Genomic DNA, 21,480 nt, shown 5'->3' with positions numbered 1-21,480 from the left:
ATTTTTTAAGATATATTATTTTATATCTACTTTAATAATTAAATTAATATGAAGTAAAATTTTAGATAAAAAAATTGTGGGAACTAATAATGAATTAAGAGGAACTCATAAATTTTCTTTAAAATTTTTCTTTTTTCTAATTTGACTGGAAGTGGGGCTCACAATTTCAGTAAGAAATAAAAGGAATAATAATAAAAAGATGGAATATGAGAGGAGCGGTTAAATTGTGGGAACGAGCATCTGAGGGCAACGGCTATAAAGAGTGCAAGAAAAGAAAGGGAGCGAGTAAAAGAGTAGTAGCCGTTGGATGAGACAAAATCGAAGGGTTCAGATTGAAGAAAGAATCGACCGTTGGGGGGTAGAGGCATCATATAAAACATACACAAACGTTGCAATCACAAAGAAACATATAACACTCACTGTTTCTTCTTCATTCACATTCATTCGTTCATTCTTCACATTCACATCGAGAGACACCAAAAGAGAAACGGTTGAATACGCGGTGGCGACCACCGACGAAGGAGGCGAAGGAGAGACTCGGAACAGTCGTCTGCAGTTGTTTCTGTCGTCGCTGTTCTCTAGTCTTGGCGGTGTTTTTGGCTCAACTTTTCAAGAACCGCAACAACAAAGTATCATGGCTTCTAGAGCTATTGCTCCTCAGGAACAACCCATAGGTATGCTAAATTGTTTTCTCTTCTTTGTTCGGTTCCATGTTTATGTTGTTTTGGTTTCTGTGTTTTTTTTTTTCTCACTGGGTGTTGCTCAGTGTTTGAATGTTGAACTTTTATGTAATTTGAGGTTGGTTTGCAGTTTTTACCCTTTCTTTCTTGTGCTTCTTTTCTGCCCTGCTTTCTTTCTAAAGTTCTTTTTTTTAGGTGAGAATAAGCAAAAGAATGTGGGTGGAGAAGGAAGAACTAGAAGGGTGCTCCAGGATATTGGTAATCTTGTGGCTAAACAGGCAGAACCCGGTGCTAATGTAACTAAGAGAGTCACAAGGTTCTTTTCTTTTTCTTTTCTAAAAGAAATGTAGCAACACTGTCATACATCCTCTTTCAAATCATAAAATACTCTTTAGTAGGTAAAATTTATTTAAAATCACTTGCAATTTAACTGGAGTAACCCATATTTTTGTAACTTTTAATATATTTTCCTCAATAAACATGAGTGAGTGTATTAGAACTTAGAAACAACGTGTTAGAGCATGTTTCGTGAGACTCCTCTGTCTAATATTTATACTATATTTCCAGACTATTATTTTATATATTTTTGTTTCTCTTCCCTAATTCTACTTTTTTTGTCATTAATCAGGAACTTTAGTGCTCAATTATTGGCTAATGCACAGGCAGCAGCAGAGAAGAACAAGGTAGCATTTTTCTTCCTTTTAAATTTATTACCTGTCTAATTTTCAAAGGAGTCAATGAACAGATTTTTTTTATTTCATTCTTCAAATGGTCGTGTCTCTAAATCTGTTTGACTAAAAATTTTCCAGAATTCAAACGCTGAACTAGGGAATGGCGGAGTGGTAGCAGCTAATGGGGTTGGTGTTGGGAATTTTGTTGCTGCAACAAAGGTAGAACCAGGTCAGAAGCCTACACAGGAACCTGAAGTAATTGTCATTAGCTCTGATGAAGAATCTGAAGAGAAGGAGAAGCAAGCTGTTGATGTAAGAAAGACAAGGAAAGAAAGATCTGCTGGGAAAAATGCTAAAGCCTTTAGTTCAGTCCTCAGTGCTAGAAGCAAGGTTTTGTTCCTTTCTTTTCTTATTTTCTTTTCTCCCTCTTGTTTTGGTGCATCATGGTGGTCTAACAACAAAAGCATGTCAACAACCTTCAGGCTGCTTGTGGAATCGTTTATAGCTCGAAGGAATTGGTAGAGAACATTGATGCAAGTGACAAGGACAATGAATTGGCAGCAATAGAGTACATTGATGATATGTACAACTTTTACAAACTCACTGAAGTAATGCTCTAGGCTTTGTTCATCCACACATCTTCCTTTTTTCTATGTATGCACAAAACTCATTCGATTGTGATGAAATGAAACAGAATGATGGTCGTGTACACGATTACATGGGTTCACAACCAGATATAAATGCCAAGATGAGATCTATTCTTGTGGACTGGTTGATAGAAGTGCATCGCAAATTTGAACTCATGCCAGAAACTCTCTATCTGACCCTCAACATTGTTGACCGGTTCCTGTCCATGAAGGCTGTGCCTAGAAGGGAACTTCAGCTGGTTGGCATCAGTTCCATGCTGATAGCCTCAAAATATGAAGAAATTTGGGCACCAGAGGTGAAGTTTCTTCCTATTATTATGATATATAATTTCTGTTTGGTTTTGATGAAACGAAAGTGCTAACTTGTATTGGTTTTTCCGTATCTGTATGCAGGTTAATGACTTTGTATGCATATCAGATAATGCTTATAATAGAGAACAGGTACTGATGATGGAGAAAACCATCCTGAGACAACTTGAATGGTATCTAACTGTTCCCACACCATATGTTTTCCTGGTTCGGTATATCAAAGCCTCCACTCCATCTGATAATGCGGTATATATTTTATTGTATTTGATTGTTATGTTTTTAAAAGTTTAGTTTTAACGGATGGATTGGAATTTCCTAATGAAATGTGCCAATTTTTGTAACCACTGTAGATGGAAAACATGGTGTTTTTCCTTGCTGAACTTGGTCTAATGCACTATCCTACTGTAACGTTGTACCCTCCTTCTCTGATTGCTGCTTCTGCTGTGTATGCGGCTAGATGTACCCTTGAAAGAAGCCCTGTCTGGTCTGAGACTTTGAAGCACTACACAGGCTACTCTGAGGAACAACTAAGGTAAATCTTGGGTCAGCAAATGGAGTGTTTGTTTTATTCATTCAGCATGACTGTGAAAGTGACGTGTGTTAATTTATGCTGCCAGGGATTGTGCCAAACTAATGGTCAACCTTCATTCTGGTGCTCCAGAAAGTAAGCTGAGGGCAGTTTACAAGAAGTTCTGTAGCTCAGATCGGTGTACTGTTGCTCTACTTACACCAGCAAAGAACTTGTTATCACAGTCTTGAATGTAGTTTAGGTTAATTTTTTGGATGATTGTATTTACCCCTATACAATGATGCTATGTTATGACTTTAAAACCTGTGGAAGGTTTGTTTAGGAAGATCATTACTGTTATGATCTGTGGCTGTGTAGTTTTCTTTTTTTTTCAAGTGTGATTGGAATATTGCTAGAAAGTTGCTTGTGGGGCCCTCAAGCACAGGTTGATTCTTTTTGTAAATTGGAGTTTGATATGATGTCTTGTGATGATATCTAACGAAATCGTCTTTTGTCAACTTGTTCCTCATGGATTTGTTGCAGCAAATCTAATTTTTAAATCTAATTCTTCGTCCATCCAATCCAATGACTAAAAACTATTGACTAATTTTTTTAGTCCAATAAATGTTTTTAATTGAATTGGTTTTGCAAATTGGATTTCGATTATCCAAAATTTAAAGGAATTTTAGGGGATTATTTTTATTACTACATTTATTGTCCATCTATTAATAATGCTGTTCCCCATCATAATTTGGTGTGTGAGGAGAATCCCATGTTTCATTCATCTTACTTTCAAATTTGTAAAAAATTACATAATTAGAAAACAATTTCAGATTCCTCACACATGTTCTCGTGGACACTTGGGTTAGCATGAACACACAATTGTATCCATGAATTACCAATCACACTTTCTTTGGCTGCATTCATTGATGACTTAAAACCGTGATGCTGTTTCTGATTTTACATTTGTATTTTTTTATTTGCTTTTCTAAAATGAGAGGATAATTGAGCACAAAAAGACACCTGCATGATTGAGATGTAGAGCATCACCTTACCATTTGTTTGTTCTACGCAATCGATATTGGTGGATAGGGTTCGTTCTTCTAGACATATAAATTTTATTTTTTTATTTGTGATGTTATAAGAATTATATATATTTTAAATCTAAATAATAAAATACTATAAACACACTTAATTTGCCTAGAAAAAAGAAGGGTATGCCCACTTGCATCAAGAACTTTAAGTAAAATGTTTCTTAGAATTAATAATTAATGGTAAAAAATTAATTAAAATGATCTTAAAGTTTAAATAATCAATAGTTATGTTCAAATTAACCATGATGTGTTATTAGTGAAAAAATTGAGTAGTTTGTATAAAGCAATAGATCCAAACTTTGTTGTCAACATTATTGAAGATGATGTCTACCCATAGTTATTTTCTAATGAATTGACTTTCTGTCTCGCGCGTTTTTCTTTACGTTCTCTTCTATTTGTTTATAGTGCTAACCATTATTCTATTACCGAATAATATCGATCACATAATTTCTTTTCTTTGTTGTTCTTGCCAACACACAAAATCCGTTCAACGTTTTTATCTGTGCTTTTGCCTGAACTTTAAAGGTGTAGTTATTGTTTCACTCACGTGTGTATTATTACTTTTGCCTGAACTTTAAAGGGGTAGTAATATCAGTTTATCTTTTTTTAATATTGAGAAGTTTTCCTTGACTCCACCCATCAAACAATTTAATATGCGTTTATTTATTTAAAATCTCAGTCAAATAACTAACACGGAAAGCAATCTCCAATTCATTCATTCAGCATGAATACTAATATAATTGCTGATAAAATAGTAGAAATAAAGAGGAGTTGCCACCTTTTGGTTTTTTAAAACAAAAGTAAAGAACTGGAAGTGTGAGTGAAGTAAACGTTGAATAGCTAAGCCTTGAAATGGGACCCTTTAGAATGGAATGGAAGAAATTGAATATTAAAGCATAAGCATGATGAAAACATTGAAGTAGTAATAACAAAACAATATAAGTAACATCTTTAGACAATGATCAAAGTACGCCTAGTTTCATTCAAAGGTGTTGTAGGTTGTAAGGGGAAGCCAACACAGCATCAAACGTTAACACAGACAACACAATAACGTTGACACAAAAATCCCAAAACAAACGCAGGGGCCCAGAGGGGGCCACGGCACACACGGGCGGCACAACACAAAGCTTTTCTTTTTCCCTTCCTTTCACCCTTTTCAAAAAGCAAGCTTTCATCTTTCTCTCTATCTGTGTGATACATGCTTATTCTCTCTCTCTCTCTCTCGTAAAGCATTGATCTGACTGTGACCACTACTTGAATAACCAAATTGGAGCAACCCCTTTGCATCTGATCCTTCAACCACAAGCCTAGCTACCCATTTTTCATCTTCTCATGATCTGTTTGTCCTTTTTTTGCTAGCCTTTTCCTTATTGTCTTCAACTCAAAATAAAAAAAAAAGAGTAAAAAGAAGGAAGATTAGGGTTTAGTTTCATTGTAAAAAGCTCTCAGAATATGCTTTGACTTCAATAAGCCTAATGGGTATTGGTATCTCCATTTATAGGTTTCTAATGTTTTGCTTGGTTTGTTTTGTTTAGTACTTTTTTGTTCTCTTCATGTATATATATATATGAGTGTATGTTCCATTTTTACCTGTGCTAAAGGGCATTTTTGTGATTGGTAGAGGTAATTGGTTGTGAAAAATGACGAGGGTGACCCGTGATTTTGGTGATACAATGCAAAAAGAGGCAGTGCCTGCAGTATCTTCTGATGTTGTATTTGCTTCTAGTCGGTTTCCTAATTACAGAATTGGAGCTAACAATCAGATAATGGAGACAAATGATGACCCTAAAGTACTATCTATGAAGGAGGTTGTTGCACGTGAGACTGCACAGCTGTTGGAACAGCAAAATCGTCTCTCGGTTCGTGACCTTGCCAGCAAATTTGAGAAGGGCTTGGCCGCGGCTGCTAAGTTGTCTGAAGAGGTTACCCTTCCTTCTAGTTAAAACTCAATTTTTTTCATAGCAGTTTAATTCTTCCTTTTGGAGGGTTTTTGCAGCTTAAGATTGTTATTGTGCAATGTTTTCAATTGAAATAACCAGTGATTGTATTCATAGTTTCCAAAGAAACTGACGCTTGTATTTTTTTTTAACTAAGCTTTTCATTTGCTGGTGAAATTCAGGCTAGGCTTAGAGAGGCAGCATCGTTGGAAAAACATGTTCTTTTGAAGAAGCTTAGAGATGCGCTTGAATCCTTGAGAGGGCGTGTGGCAGGTAGAAACAAGGATGATGTGGAGGAAGCTATTGCTATGGTTAGTTATCTCTCTCTTCTTCTCTCTCTCGGAAGGTATATACTTCACATTTGTTTTTACCCGATAAACAGATGCTCATTTATTTTTTATGTGCTTAAAGAAATTCATTTGATGCTGACAGTATAAATATAAACTCTTGGTTGTTCTCTATAAAAGTCAAATTAAGAGTGTGTATATGTGAATGGAAAGGCTTTGAGAAGAAACTTGGGCATGCTTTTCTTTAGTTTTCCATTAGCTTGTAGAAGAAAATTATTTTCTTATATATATATATATATATATATTTTCATTGCTCCAATCCCAGAGAAAGAATTCCAAGTTTTTATTAGAATGTTCAACCTAGGGCCAGGTTATTTATGCTTTCCCAATCTTTTAAGAGAAGCAACTGTAACTAACTTATTCTGTGCATTCTTCAGGTTGAAGCTCTAGCAGTTCAGTTGACACAGAGGGAAGGGGAACTAATACTAGAGAAGGCAGAGGTTAAGAAGCTTGCAAATTTTCTTAAGCAGGTAATATGTTTACCTATTCTATGTGATGATGGAAGAAGTTTTACTAGAAATAGGAACCAAAAAAGGATTAAATTGTACACTGCCATGAATTGAGCAGGTCATTACTTTAGTAATGACAGGAATATTGCATAATGGAAGACATTACTTTCATAAATACATTAGCTCGATGTTATGAAACAGATTTACCTCAGTTTATTTCTTCTTTAAAGCCCTGCAAAAATAAATTTCCTTTTCCACTGCTGAGAGTTTAGATTAATTTCTAGGCTTCTGAAGATGCTAAGAAACTTGTTGACGAGGAAAGAGCTTTTGCACGTGCTGAAATAGATGATGCCAGAGCAGCAGTTCAGAGAGTGGAAGAGGCACTTCAGGAACATGAGAGAATGTCTCAAGCTTCAGGGAAACAGGTTTGGTGCTATTTTCTTGTCATTTTCCATGTTTTAATGTAGGGGAATTTGGCAAGTCATGATGCCATAACAATGAATGCTTCAGACTTATGAATCGTTTTCTTATTCATATATTTTCTTGCACTGCATTTCCTGAAAATATAATAAATTTGAAGGTAGTTTGGATAAACTTCTCAACAAGGACATATAGGTGAAGAGAAATAATGAATTATAAGAGATGAATTAAACTTCTCACTTAAGTTAAATTAAACTTATGCACATCAACTTTTTTAGAAGCTCCCTCATCTAACTTTATGTTGAAGTTGAAGTAGATAAGTTGATTTTGACTTATGTGAGAAATTTGATTCATTTCACCTCCTTAATTCATTTTTCTTTCTTTTCCTACAAGTACTTGTTGAGGAATTTATCCTGATTGGCTCTTGGTCTTGGTACGTAATTGCAACTATTTATCTTGATAAGGACAAAAGGAAAATGGAAGATGGGTATTTTGCTTAAAAGTTTCTTGCATTTATTATTTCTTTCCGTTCAAGTTTTTTATTTTCCTTGAAAGTCTGAACAAATCAACTAAACATTTTCTTTCTTGGTTATTGTTATTATGTGATAACCTTGAGCTACTGTTTCCCCTTTCTGTGTTTTCTTAGTTGTTTCCACATAAGTGTTTTATGCTTTCTCTTCACTTTTGTGAGGAAACAAGTACTGCAATCTGTCTTAACTTACTACTAATCCTCTGAACAACATTTGGCTCTCTGGGACCTTTAGGACCTGGAACAATTAATGAAGGAGGTTCAAGAGGCTCGAAGAATTAAAATGCTGCATCAGCCAAGCAAGGTATGTATTGAATTCTTGCCCCTATTTTGTCTCTTCAGTCTCTTAATTGTTTTCCAACATTGAATTGGGTTTCTTCCATTTATTTTCTTGGACATCATATTTCCATATTATTAACATTTTTATAAAGTTATTTCATGGATTGTTGATTGTTGATTGATTTGTAGGTCATGGATATGGAACATGAACTTCAAGCATTGAGGGGTCAACTTGCAGAAAAGACTAGACAATATCTCCGAATTCAAAAGGAGGTATGCCTGTCATCTTACAGCATGTTGAAGAGATTGTGATATGAAATTATGAATAGCATCCATAGTCAATTCTATGACATACTTGCGGTATTGATGAGGAAGACTTTAGGCAGTTGTTGGTTTTTTAAGCAGCATGTTATGATGAATCACATTTGGTAATGAATTTGGTAACTTGGTTTTTGGTTGCTTGAGAATGTGTGTTTATAACATGGTTTGACATCATGCATGGAGCCTGTTTTCTTTCTTACTGGGATGACATGTCTTGTCAAGTGTTGTGTGTGTACCGCAACTATTGGGGAACATGTTATCTCACCTCTGTTTCATATCATGCTGTATATACCTTCATGCTAATTATCTGGCAATACTGAAAATCTGGTTCTATAATTCTTTCACATTTGCTTTAACTTACTGATTATGATGTCAAAAAGAAGGAAACTAAATACAAAATGAACATGAATATTCCATATTCCTTCACTGAGGTGGTATGATATTTAGATTGGGAATCTTCAAACAGCTTACACAGTGTGATGGAGAATTCTATGATGATTTTTTATTATATGAATTAGAGTTTGGGTGTCAATGTTAAACAACATTTTTGTCTTAAAGGAAGAATTTTCTTTGATTAAATGGATGACTTATGTGATTGTCTTCCATTGTAGGCTTCTTTTACTGATTATCCTTCATGCTACTTTTCAGCTAGCAAGGACAAAAAAAGGTGGGGAGAGTGTTCCACATCTATATGAGCTTGAAGGGAATGAAACGTTAGGTTCTTATTTGCAAATTCAACCTTGCTCTGATAATGTCCCTGAAATTTCAAAATGTTCAATTCAGTGGTATCGTGTATCATCTGACGGTGCCAAAAAAGAACTTATCTCAGGTATTGTTTCTGTGCGGTTTCTTTTTTTGTTGAGCATAGTCGGTTGACTCTTGATTTACGCATTTATTTACTTCTGATATCGTGTGATTGATCATTGGTCACTTCCCACAATGTGAAAAATAGTTTTGGAGATGGCATTTCTATTGTGTGTGTAGAAAATTATAAATGACATACAGGCAGCACTCAAACCTACTGAATCTGATTGTTAACTTTTTTCATCACAGATCAGTCAAACTGACTGCTTGCTTTGTGTATATACAGATGATTTTTTAAATATTTTTTTAATTCATAGCTCATGACTTGATTTTGGTGGTTATTATACATTTACATCAGCCAATCCTAACTGTCAGTGGGGCTTATTATGTAAGTTGTGCTGTTCAAGATGCATTATCTGTTCAAGATGATAGAAGACTGATTGTTATTAAATATGTCAACCAGTTAGTTCCTCTTTTTATTTTATTTTGTTAATGTTGGCTTATCATATAATACAAATTTCTTTATCTTAGGAGCAACCAAATTCATTTATGCCCCCGAACCTTTTGATGTTGGGCGCATATTGCAAGTTGATATTATTTTAGAGAGCCAGCACATCACACTTTCAACCTCTGGTCCAATAGAACCAGGTATGGTTTCAATTCTGAGTCATCCTGATTTACATCCGAAGTAATTAACAGGGCTTGCTTCTATGTATTTGTTTCTATTTCAAATATGAAGTAGTTCTATCAGTTTTAAGAAATGGAGACATGTTTTGTTGTGCGTTCAGGCCGAGCTTAATTTTCTTTTGTACTCTTATGCAGCTGCTGGTTTAGGAACCTATGTAGAGGCACTTGTGCGCAAACATGACACTGAATTCAACGTATGCTGTTCTAATCTTATTTCCTTTTCTCCCTCCTAATTATGTTATATCTTCGAGCATCAATATGAGATATTGACAAGTGATTATTTTGTATTATTGTATGACTTATGAGCATATCCTTCATCACTTTCAGAAGTCTCAGATTCTGTGACAATAACATTGTAGTTACATTTAATATTTCACAGGTGGTTGTAACTCAGATGAATGGTTCACATCATCCAACTGAATCTATTCATGTGCTTCATGTTGGAAAGATGAGAATAAAACTCTGTAAAGGAAAGGCAACAATTGCCAAAGAATACTATTCAAGTTCAATGCAGGTATTTCAAATTGTTCATGCTATCTGGCTGAAGATGATTCATTTTCATAACTTCAAAATTGTTTTTCACGTTCTATCATTCTTGTTTTAGAAAGGGTGCCATATTTTGATTGTAACAAGCAAAGCAATGTTCTAACTTCTTCCTTGCGCTGAGTTCTTTAAAATTGTTTTTTTTCCTTCTCTTGTTATCCATGATAAACTGGAATCGGTCAACCAATGTCCTTTAATCATGTTTTCTTTAGCTTTGTGGAGTTCGAGGAGGTGGAAATGCGGCAGCGCAGGCACTATTTTGGCAGCCAAAGCAAGGGCATTCTTTTATATTAGCTTTTGAATCAGAGAGAGAAAGGAATGCAGCCATCATGCTTGCAAGAAGATTTGCATTTGACTGTAATGTAAGTCTTTCTCTGAAACATAGAATTCATCTTTTCTCTTTTTAAGTCCTTTATTTTCCCCCTATTCTTGATCTCTATTGCTGAATTGCAAAATGCATGTAATTTCAGATCATGCTTGCTGGACCAGATGATAGAGCTCCTTTAGGGACATGATAAGCCTTCGTACATCTTTTTTTTTTTTTTTTCTTTCTCCACTGTAATTATATGAATTTTTCTACCTTGTATTATAGGTGTATCTTAACAGTAAAATTTGCCTTATTATATTGGTGATGATTCATGCCTTTGGGGGGGGATTGAATCATTCATATAATTTTGTTTCAACAGCACCAAGGCATTTTTTTATTTGCCTTTGTGAGACATAAGTTTTAGAGGTTAAATTATAGAATCCTTGGCTGCCATATCCAGTGTATGAGGTGCTAATTAGTTGTATTTGATAAAAAAGAAACTACTGATTGCATTTGTCTATGGACACTGGCCTCGTGGGCATGAAATATGTGAATCTTCCTCATTATGTAATATAAAAGAATCCAATGTTTATATAGCTAGTTTTACCTTATAAAAGAATCCAATGTAGTCTTCAATATCCCATATGCTATATAAAAACTGTTTTTCAGTCTAGTGTCTTGCTTTCTACGATCCCAACTTTATGAGTGCGAGGTTTATAAATAAATTAAGAATTCTCAGCAAAAACCAGAAAATAAATAAAAATTAAGAAATAAAAAATTCTCATAGTCTGGCTCCTATAATGTTACTTTTTTTTAATCGATATGTTTGGTGTAATGTTTGCAACTGTGTAATGTCAACTGGCGGTTACCAGTATTAGCTTTTCAGCATTTCTCTTAAATGAAAAGTCTTTCTTGTTTTTTATTATAATCATTTTATTTTTTTTAACCTTATATATGATAATGATTCATAACTACAGTATAAATACCATTTTTTTTAATATATAGTATTGATAGTTTGATACCATTTTATTTTAGGTGTGGAAACGGTAAGGTACAATGTACTAATTTAGTGAATACATTTTCGTTGAAATTCATTTTTCAAAGCTTTTTTTAAATCAATAAAAAAAATGCCCAAAGACAACTTACAACTGGTCACTAGTAGAATTTTCATAATTTATAAGTGAAGTTATATTTCTCCATCTTATTTTCAAATATAACATTCTCCTTTCAGTATTTATTTTTTTGAAAGAAATTTGTGTTTGCTTGTCAATTTAAAAGTTCAAAAACAATATTAATTACCTTATGTTCAATTATATTCTTATTTCAACTTTGTTCTTATACAGTACTTAACCCACTTATCATAAATGAGAGAAAAACAATAGTGAAAGTCATATTAAGAAATTAATAATACTTTTTAAGAAAATTATTAATTGCACAAATTATGAAAATAAAATTACTTTCTTTAACAAATATACCCTAATTAAAAAATTAGATATTCATTCAAGATATTACTAAATAAATAATTAATATTTTCTTAAATTTTAAAATAATAAATGTCTTTAAATTAGTTAAAATGCCTAAAATGATGTATAATGTGAGTAACAGGGAGTATCTTATTAGGACAACGCATCTGCTTGAAGAATGCCATGGAGAGGAGACAACAAGCTTCATTCAACATTTTTCGAAATTTATACGCCTGCTTTAAATACTAAAATTATAATTTTATTTTAGTAAAAAAGTTTCATTTAATTATTATGTAAATTGAAATGAGGATTTAATTATAATTCAATATAATATCACCTAAAATTTTCTTATCTTAAATAAAAGATAAAAGCAACAATGCTCATTTGTATTTATGCATAAATGGGGTAGTTATTTTTCAGCTAAAATTTGAAACGAAACGACTTAACGTCTTTTTTTTTTTTTAAAACTCAGATGATTGAATAATTTTTATTTTTTTAAAAATAATGTGGATAAAATTCTTTTTTTATTAATTTATTTTACTTTTGGAGTAAATTATACTCCATTATTTGTAGAATTGTCAAAATGAAAGTAAATTCTAAACTTGACTTAGTTTTTTTCAACAAAACATTTATCAATAAATAGTAATTTTTTATAAATATTTAATAATATTAACTCAATAATTAATTAATAAAATAAATAAAGTGTAATTTTTAATCAAATTAAGACTTTTCCTTAGCTGTGTGACAACTTAATAAAGTTGAAATTTGGATAAAAGGGAGTGGTCGGTGTCCTTTTCCCTCCTAAAATAAATAAACAATGTCGGGCACCTGTACATTCCGTGTACAGAGTGGAAAGGTCGGTAGAACCAATTGTGACCTCAATCAACGGCTACCATTCCTCGTGTCTTTGTGGCAATTTTCTGACCCTTTGTGGCAATTTTCTGACCCTTGATGCAATCTATGCCATTAATGTTATTATTATTTTTACTTTTTTTTTCCCTACAAAATCTTGATCTTTCAGCTGTTGTGTTGTGTAGTAGTGTTGTGCTGATTCCATTCACAGTGAACTGATTCTCTCTCTCTCTCTCCCTCACTTGGATCACTGATCTCATCTCAGGTACTTCTCTTTCTCATGTTTCTACTTTATTCCCTCCTTTAGGTCAATTTAACCATGTTTCATTTTTAATTTTTGTGGTGTTGATATCTTATTATCTACTCATTTGATCAAGCATTGACCTTATGATTGATTCTGTGTATCTTCCGTTGACAAAATGAAATTACTTAAAAAAAAAAAATACAAACACCCTGATGTGGAATTATAAGTTTTGATGCATTTTTTGGACCATGGTGATCTAAAGTTTGCATTTTGAATAATATGTTTGTCTCTAATTAATGCGAATGCAAGTGATCGAGAATGTTGAAATTTGAAAAGTGTTTCCTTTTGCAAATAGTGGATCAGAGAGTGAATTTGTGACTTTGTTTGACTTCGATTTGTTGTGTGGTTGGATTGGATCTTGCTCAACCTAATTGATTGTGCTAATTTGATAATTTACCACCTGCAATTTAGATATGTCTACATCTGATAAGCCAGAAGTGGTGGAAAGGGGTTCTAAGGATGAAAACCACAAAGAAGATGAGAAAGAGGATGAAAAGGGTGGATTTATTGAGAAGGTGAAGGATTTCATTCATGACATTGGCGAGAAGATTGAGGGAGCTATTGGGTTTGGGAAGCCAACTGCTGATGTTACTGGAATACACATTCCATCAATTAATCTTCACAAAGCAGATCTTGTTGTTGATGTGCTCATAAAGAACCCAAATCCTGTGCCAATCCCTCTTATTGACGTAAATTACTTGGTTGAGAGTGATGGAAGGAAACTAGTTTCGGGGATGATACCCGATGCTGGTACTATCCATGCACATGGAGAGCAAACTGTGAAAATTCCTGTTACTTTGGTTTATGATGACATCAAGCAAACTTATGATGATATTAAACCTGGAAGCATCATTCCTTATAGGGTGAAGGTTGATCTCATTTTTGATATTCCTCTCTTGGGAAGGTTCACTCTGCCTTTGGAGAAAACTGGAGAAATCCCAATACCATACAAGCCTGATATTGATCTTGAGAAGATTCATTTTGAAAGGTTTTCTTTTGAAGAGACAATTGCAACTCTTCATTTGAAATTGGAAAACAAGAATGATTTTGATCTGGGTCTCAATGCTCTTGATTATGAAGTGTGGCTTGGTGATGTTAGCATTGGAGGTGCAGAACTTGCCAAATCTGCAAAAATTGAGAAAAGTGGAATTAGTTACATTGATATTCCAATTACCTTCAGGCCTAAGGACTTTGGATCTGCACTCTGGGACATGATTAGAGGAGGGGGCACTGGTTACACCATGAAAGGAAATATTGATGTTGACACTCCCTTTGGACCCATGAAATTGCCCATCAGCAAAGAAGGTGGCACTACCCGTCTTAAGAAAAAGAAGGAAGATCGTGATTATGACGATGACGATGATGATGAGGTTTATTAACTTCTTTTATCTATTCTTGTTTTGTTTTTATGTTTTCTATGTTCTCTAGAATGTGGCTAGTCTTAATAGTTCTGAATTGGCATGCACCTAAGCATATATTTGCAAGTTAATATACATTTGCATGTGCAATCATTATCCTTTAATCGTAAATAACAAAATATCATCTTTCTGTTTTTGTGCATGCATATGTATGATTTTAGGCAACGCCATTTTTTATACTGAAAATTTCTTTTAGATAACATATTTAACTGGTCAAATTTCGATGGTACCAGCATGTAAATGTATTCTTGGTAATATAACTAGGCAGATTAATATCTTTTCTCTGCATCCGGTTATATTTGTTTGTGTCATAACTTTTGTGTATAATTTTTTTCTTTGCAGGATTGAAGAATTGTAGCAGGTTACTACTAGCTGTTATTTTTATTTACAGCATATCTTCATTAGAAAGTTAATAAAAATGGACTTTGATCTGAAGGCATTACTTTCTGAGTACTGATGGCCAATTTATGTATCTTGAGAGACAAAGTTGACATTCAAATCATGTGCAAGTATCAGTGTTTTAGTGAATATATGCTTCAGTTTGGCTTGTGCTCTTTTTCTTGAAACCTTGTTCTTGTTTGAGTGCTTGATTCATAAATGTTCATTTGCCTTGAAACTTAGTTCGTGGGGGCTTTGCTTTAAGTTGCTCCATAATAGCCATTGTCTTAATCTCTCACTTGTATTTTAAGAGAGTGCGAGACAGCAAAAAGTTTTATGATCTTTGTTTTCGTGTTTAATTTAACAGTTCTATTGAGAAGTTGGAAAAGTGTGCCTGTACCAAACAACATGAAAACACTAAAGTTTATACATATCCTGGTCCAAGTATTAAGACAAAAAATGCTTCATCCTAGTTAATCCTAAAATATTGACTACTTAGATTTCGAACATAAAGGGAAGGTTTTCTCATAGACTCAAACTATTGCTGTACCAAAGTACCAGTAATGCTCATTCAATGAGTATATATGAAATCAAGCCTCCATTTTACTTGGTTTTGCATATCCACACCATAAAATAGCGACGAGTACACAGTGATACTCATGTTTGTCGGCATTTTTATTAAAGTGGCACAAATCAAGACTGCGATGGAAGCATAAGATAATTTTTTTAATTCAATTATTAAATTATGTAATATTTTATCATAATAATTATGTGTATAAAATTTTATTGACAGCCTTACTTGAGAATTAAACATATATTATTTGAATCAACGACGTATTAGTGGTAAGTTTATCATTAGATCCTATACAAATCAGGAGGAACCACAAACAATTCGTTTAAATTAAGTATGTGTATACCATTATGAGATGACAAAGTCTTATCATTAAATATTGTCCTATCGTAATAGTTTTTTAATTAAATATTCGTCTCTCATTTAATCTTTTCTAAATTACACACACACACACACGTTTTGCGTCTAGTTATCATTGACAGGACGAATTAATAACTTGAGAAGGAATCTACAAAAATGTGACATGGAATGATTATTCAACATATTTGCTGATAAAAAAATTGAGCTACAACATGAGAATCTGTCTATATAAAGGACTATTAAAATTCTGATCAGAGTGTATATATATGTAGTCTTAATTCTCATGACTTGGGCGTTTGTTGTTGCTGCACCACTAAAATGGAAGCTTTAGTAGTGGTATCTGGGGAAGCAAGCAAATCTCCAACCACCCCTAACTCAGAAAACTCAGTCCAACTTTCAAGTGCTGCTGTCTGAGACGATTTGATCCCATTTCTTCTCCCAACAATAATAAAATCATGTAGATTTGCTATCTGTGTTAGAAAATCAGTGGTCTGAGAAGGGTCCTCAATAATAATCTTTTCATATGTTACATTCTCAACATTACCGTAAGTGCCCTTAACACTCTTCAGCACCTCATCATCAAGCATAACATCCCAATTTGTGAAACCACTGTTGCTTGCAACCAAGTGGTACACAGCCATGTTATAACCACAATCTTTGATTGTTCTCTTAGCCAAGCACAATGCTTCTCTATCATCTGAACCTCCCAAGAAAATCATGGCTATGTTCTTTGTTGGACCATGGTAACTAGAAGACCCTCTATTCACAAGAATCCCCACTGAGCATGGTGCTCTTTCAAGAACCTTATTGTTCAAAGCTCTTATGTTTTCGTCTGTTGATTCAATGGAACCATCTTCTGCCCATCTTACATGAAATGGAAGAATGATGATGGAAGCAAGTTTGTCCAATGCTAGGTAGCAAATATCATCATGCATGAAGCGTGAGGGTGATATAGCTGTGTAGGTGTTAACTGATGCAGTGCCAGCATTGTCATGTTCAAAGAGATCAAAGGTAACAATGACATCTTCTGAGAAGTTATGATGATCTGAACCAACCCTTTCTTGAAGACGATGTGCGATGAAAACGGGAGTGGATCGACCAACAAGTTCCATGAGATGCAAGACATGAACCACTAGAGGGTTGTTTGTTGTTGGACAACAAATGTCAAGGGCGTTTTTGATTGAAACTGTGTGGCTTGGTTTGTGGACACATGCAACTACTCGAAGCTCTGAGTTGGGTTTCAAGTTTAGAATGTTTCTTTTCTGATATCCTGCGTATTTCCTTGCTGGGTCGTATAAGGATTTCACACCAATGCGTGCAATGCTTCCCAACGTCAACACTGATATGGTCATCATGGCTACTGTTTGATTGCTCAGTAACTGCGGTTTATATTATGAAATAAAAGTCAAAGTTAGCCAACAAATATTTGAATGGGGTATTACCATTAAAGTTGTGGGCAAAAGTAGAAAACAAATGAGATTCTAAAGACGGCCTAAAACAAAATAGTGAGATGGTATGATCAGAATTCAACTAAAACTTTAATTCTAATGTGAATAAACTAGTATATTTTCATATTATGCATGCATGAAAGAATTGAATGGAGTATTACCATTGAATCAAATAAGAACACTTCGGTGCAAAAATCCACAACACCTTTGCAGCTCAACATGAGAGCAAGACACAAACCGTCGGTTTTGGGCATGTGGCAATAGCGGCAAATTCCAATGGTTATAAGCAGCTTAAGCAAATGCACAACAACAATTATGACTGCCACAGTTATAATCAACTTGACATCCATGGGTACAGAAATATCCACCTTCATGGCACAACTAGTCACAAAGAGTGGCAAAAGAAACCAAGTTGTAAACAACTCAAGTTGCTTAATCAACTCAGTCCCCAATGGAGGACCTTCAGGCACCAAAAGACCAACAAGTAACACCCCACCTAACACAGTTTGCTTAGCATTTAATCCAATCAACCCTGAAAAAAGGGCCATGAGAACAACCAAATAGGTGAGTGATTTCTTTACGCTTCTACCTTCAGGGGTGCTTCTCACAATCCACCTCATTGTAGGACGTGCAATGGTGATAACCATTACCAAAAAACCAACATATTTTGTGGCATTAAAAGCAGCAAGTTTTGCACCCTTGTTTTGATCATGATCGTGTGAATCAGTTCTAAGACTACTTACAATAGCAGTGCCAAAACCTGTCACAAATGAAGTGAACACATCCATCACAAGTGCTGCTGAGAGTGCTAAGCGTCCAAGTTCTGAGTTCAAGATCTCAAGATCAGATAAAAGAGAAGCTACCACTGGGAAAGAACAACCACTGTGACCTATTACTACCACGGGTAGTTTAGTTCCATCAAACTCTCCAAGGGTTCTTCTAAAAGAATCCAGGAATTTGTAGCACACGGTAAGACCAATAAAAGTTGGAATCAATAGTGAAGAAAGAGCTATTGTCCAAGCTTTCTTCCCAGTTCTTGTTATCATGCTGAAATCCATTTTCACGCCATTTAGAAACAAGAAGAATGTGTAGCCAAATATTGATACTATGCTCAATACGTCTTCACTCCCGTAAGGGAACAACATGGCTTTGAGTGGTTTCAATGCGTCTATCTTGAGAGAAGGGCCTAGAACAAAGCCAGCCTGCATGCAAATAGAGACATCAATGTTTCTCAGATGTAAATTAACTATATTACACCATAATCTTCAATTATAAATCATTTCTATGGACAAGCATTGATGTGAGTACTTATTACTGAAGTTAATTTGAATTTTATATATGTTTTTCACACATACATAAACCTAAGATGAATTTTCTATCATTTGTTTTACAATAAATACTATCCCAACTTTTTTTTTTTCTCTAACATGCGTTCACTTAATCTTTGTCCGATATAAATAAATCTTATTTAATTTGTCTTGCTTAATTTTTTATATATACACATTAAAATTTATTAATTTAATTGTTGAATTATTTAAGTTCATCAAATAAATAAAGTTTTAAAAAATTCATATAATTTTAAAATTATTTGATGTTTCAGTAATTAAATTTATTTTAAAATATAAAAAATATTTACTATAATTACATGCATATAAATGTTAGATTTATCTACATTCATATTCATTAAGATAATATAATCTAATTTAACAACTAGATATATCAAATTCGTATTCTAAAAAAATATTAAACAAAATAAATTTTAAAACTTTTTAAAAATAATTGAAATTCTAGACACATGTACGTATGCAGGGACAAGATCCAACAACATCTCTAATATCTTTTTACAATGTTCTAACACGCATTTGGTTTTTTTTCCTTGACAACATTATAACAATGCCATGCTATAAGAAAAATGTGTTAATTTTTGTGTGTAAACGTGCGTGGGGCACAACAAATACGTGTCATGTTCTTGAATGAGACTAGAAACAAAGAGAGAAGAGGGAGAAAGCATACCATTATTTGTGAAACGAAATAGGGGAACCCCAGGCGCTTAAGTACCCAATGAAAGCATTGAGTGATGGTGAAAATGGAGATAATTTGGAGCTCCAATAGTGGCAATGTCGCTCTTGAAGGTAATGCAGCATAGGCTGTATTACCCCATAGGCCATCAGATACTATCTTTGGTGGCATATCAACGCGAACATCATACATAACATATTTTCTAGCTGGGTCTGACAAGGTTTCATTGACGATTGCTGAAACGAAGATTGTTCTGTGTATGGCAGTTAAGGTATCATTATTTGTCCCCATCTCTCTGAAGAGAAATTAATTAAAGCGAATGAAATATTGAAGCGTTGAAGATATTGAAGAAATTCAGTGGCTACGTGCAATGGAATGATAATTTATGAGACCATAATACAAATGAGCAATGAACACAAGTTTTATATTGTTCATTTGGTGTAGGTTGTAATAGACTTGTTAGTTTCTTGGCAACAACCTTTGAACATTGGTTCATAACAAACCATGAAAAATGCTAGATTTTGCTTAGCTTGTCTCAGCTGTACCCAAAACAAGAAAAACAAAATTTATGTCGGCAGTTAAACTGTCATGTCATGCCTCCTAAACCACAAGTTGGTGACCGTTGATCTTAAGCATATTCTGGTTAAGATCACGAGATCGAGTCTTGTTCTTCGTTTTTTATTTTAACAATATTATCAGAGGCTATTTTTTTTTATCAATGTTCTATTTCTTTAAACAGGGCACTAAATATGGGGCAAAACAATAAATTTTAGTTGTCGTCCTTACTATGCTGTATATACTATTTTTTATAAAAAATAAAAGATAAAATCATTAGCATTAAGAAAAATAATTAAATTAGTTATTTTTTTATAAATATAAATTTTATTTTAAAAATACTTACGACATTAAATGATGTAGTTACTATCTTGTAAATATATATTTAACAATAAAAAATAAAAAATTAACAATTAATATATCTTAAATTTATTCTATATTTCTTATAATTAGAATAAAAAATACTTTATTTTGTTGCTTATAAAAAAAAATAATAAAAGGAGCATTTGTGAGCCGTGCATATTATCTAAAGATATTAGAAAAGGAATAATTATGTAAAATGAATAAGAGCTAATTGAAAAAAAAGTAAACTCTCATTTTTAAATTAGAGTATTTTTAAGAATTATTTTATAATTAAATTACATGATTTCTCTGACGTTAAGTTTCATAACTTAACTTTTATCTATATCTTCTATTTTTTAAAATACTACTATTATTAGTTGAATATATGATTAAATATACCTTCTAAAACTAAGCAATTATATTCATTGTATTCGAAATATAAGTTATAACATACATGTTTTTAATTATAAAATATAATTATGCATGTTGGCTCCATTAAAAATTAAGTATATATGAGTTAAATTTGATTGTTAATTTAAAAGTTTAAAGAGCTGTGAACTTGTTGAGTCCAATTTGTATAAACTAATTATCCACATAGGGACAGGTCGGGTTGAATAGTTCAAATTGATTACTCTAGTTGTTAAATAAAAAAAAGTATTGAATTTTAAAAAATTAAAAACTAAAATTAAGAAAACTAAAAGCTAAAACTAAAGTCTTACACAAATATACAACTTGTATACTCATTATTCCCATCGAGATAGCCGGATTGAAAAGTTCAAATTAAATACAGATTAAAAATATTGGATTAAAAAAAAAGAAACTAAAATTAAAAAAATTAAAATTAAAAACTAAAATCTCACAGAAATAGAACTAAAAACATCTTCATGACATGGAATGTTGGGAACAAATTGGCGCATAAATGGTGTGAGATATTATTGAAAATTGAAACATCGGTCAAATGCATGCTTTAATATTTTTCTTGGTCGTATGCGTGAATCCATGCATGTTTTGGAAAAATAAAAAATTGAAAGGCATTTAATTTGGGAAATTCACGAAGCACGACTCTACCTCTTAATTTCTTGTATAAAAAGCCAGCCAGCTCTATCTTATAGTAAAAAACAGATATATATCATAGCCACTAATTTGAAACCTTAAAAGCTTTATTGTGAATTTCTCAGTTGTGATCAATTTGAATCATGGATGGCAGAGCTAGTACTGGTGAAAAACCCAAACCCAAA

The 21,480-nt window shown here is 33.3% G+C and overlaps 4 protein-coding genes across 8 annotated transcripts; 3 read left to right on the top strand and 1 right to left on the bottom strand.

Annotated features, from left to right (window-relative positions):
* Nucleotides 1-565: 565 nt before the first annotated feature.
* On the top strand, nt 566-3,066 carry LOC113847421 (G2/mitotic-specific cyclin S13-7). The gene is made up of 9 exons (XM_027476521.1): nt 566-674; nt 876-996; nt 1,309-1,363; nt 1,490-1,741; nt 1,834-1,959; nt 2,046-2,294; nt 2,392-2,553; nt 2,658-2,839; nt 2,925-3,066. Exons 1-9 carry the CDS (start codon nt 635-637, stop codon nt 3,064-3,066), a joined length of 1,329 nt encoding a protein of 442 aa, XP_027332322.1. The 5' UTR covers nt 566-634.
* A 1,966-nt stretch (nt 3,067-5,032) lies between these two features.
* LOC113846487 (stomatal closure-related actin-binding protein 1) lies at nt 5,033-11,121 on the top strand. 5 transcript variants are annotated; one of them, XM_027474827.1, is made up of 13 exons: nt 5,033-5,388; nt 5,531-5,831; nt 6,029-6,157; nt 6,571-6,663; nt 6,927-7,067; nt 7,827-7,895; nt 8,060-8,143; nt 8,840-9,020; nt 9,527-9,643; nt 9,818-9,876; nt 10,062-10,196; nt 10,438-10,587; nt 10,696-11,121. In XM_027474827.1, the coding sequence occupies exons 2-13, from the start codon at nt 5,550-5,552 to the stop codon at nt 10,738-10,740; spliced, it is 1,485 nt and encodes a 494-aa protein (XP_027330628.1). In that variant the 5' UTR covers nt 5,033-5,388; nt 5,531-5,549; the 3' UTR covers nt 10,741-11,121. The 5 variants fall into 5 exon arrangements, with proteins under 5 accessions (XP_027330628.1, XP_027330627.1, XP_027330629.1 ...); XM_027474826.1 differs by having other exon boundaries at nt 5,033-5,410; nt 10,696-11,099; XM_027474828.1 differs by having other exon boundaries at nt 5,033-5,248; nt 5,636-5,831; nt 10,696-11,044.
* Nucleotides 11,122-12,994: 1,873 nt separating this feature from the next.
* LOC113846890 lies at nt 12,995-15,375 on the top strand. The gene is made up of 3 exons (XM_027475615.1): nt 12,995-13,112; nt 13,563-14,521; nt 14,912-15,375. The coding sequence occupies exons 2-3, from the start codon at nt 13,565-13,567 to the stop codon at nt 14,915-14,917; spliced, it is 963 nt and encodes a 320-aa protein (XP_027331416.1). The 5' UTR covers nt 12,995-13,112; nt 13,563-13,564; the 3' UTR covers nt 14,918-15,375.
* A 784-nt stretch (nt 15,376-16,159) lies between these two features.
* Nucleotides 16,160-19,636, bottom strand: LOC113874534 (cation/H(+) antiporter 4-like). The gene is made up of 3 exons (XM_027512755.1): nt 19,340-19,636; nt 17,488-18,528; nt 16,160-17,257 (listed from the first exon to the last, which is right to left on the bottom strand). Exons 1-3 carry the CDS (start codon nt 19,634-19,636, stop codon nt 16,160-16,162), a joined length of 2,436 nt encoding a protein of 811 aa, XP_027368556.1.
* Between the last annotated feature and the right edge of the window lie 1,844 nt (nt 19,637-21,480).

Source organism: Abrus precatorius, unplaced genomic scaffold (genome assembly GCF_003935025.1).
Source record: "Abrus precatorius isolate BTA unplaced genomic scaffold, Abrus_2018 Scaffold8, whole genome shotgun sequence".
NCBI lineage: Eukaryota > Viridiplantae > Streptophyta > Magnoliopsida > Fabales > Fabaceae > Abrus > Abrus precatorius.
The sequence above is the reverse complement of the archived record's forward strand: the minus strand, read 5'-3'. Positions and strand labels throughout refer to the sequence as shown.

What these genes read in the sequence shown, in the direction of transcription:
- LOC113847421 (XM_027476521.1), top strand. Translation starts at nt 635, where the DNA reads ATGGCTTCTAGAGCTATTGCTCCTCAGGAACAACCCATAG. An exon ending in GTAACTAAGAGAGTCACAAG is followed by an intron (nt 997 to 1,308) that starts GTTCTTTTCTTT and finishes GTCATTAATCAG; the next exon opens with GAACTTTAGTGCTCAATTAT. An exon ending in TACTCTGAGGAACAACTAAG is followed by an intron (nt 2,840 to 2,924) that starts GTAAATCTTGGG and finishes TTATGCTGCCAG; the next exon opens with GGATTGTGCCAAACTAATGG.
- LOC113846487 (XM_027474827.1), top strand. Translation starts at nt 5,550, where the DNA reads ATGACGAGGGTGACCCGTGATTTTGGTGATACAATGCAAAAAGAGGCA. An exon ending in TGGAGGAAGCTATTGCTATG is followed by an intron (nt 6,158 to 6,570) that starts GTTAGTTATCTC and finishes TGCATTCTTCAG; the next exon opens with GTTGAAGCTCTAGCAGTTCA. An exon ending in CTCTGGTCCAATAGAACCAG is followed by an intron (nt 9,644 to 9,817) that starts GTATGGTTTCAA and finishes ACTCTTATGCAG; the next exon opens with CTGCTGGTTTAGGAACCTAT.
- LOC113846890 (XM_027475615.1), top strand. Translation starts at nt 13,565, where the DNA reads ATGTCTACATCTGATAAGCCAGAAGTGGTGGAAAGGGGTTCTAAGGAT.
- LOC113874534 (XM_027512755.1), bottom strand. Translation starts at nt 19,636, where the DNA reads ATGGGGACAAATAATGATACCTTAACTGCCATACACAGAACAATCTTC. An exon ending in ATTTCGTTTCACAAATAATG is followed by an intron (nt 18,529 to 19,339) that starts GTATGCTTTCTC and finishes ATTTGCATGCAG; the next exon opens with GCTGGCTTTGTTCTAGGCCC. An exon ending in TGTTCTTATTTGATTCAATG is followed by an intron (nt 17,258 to 17,487) that starts GTAATACTCCAT and finishes TATAAACCGCAG; the next exon opens with TTACTGAGCAATCAAACAGT.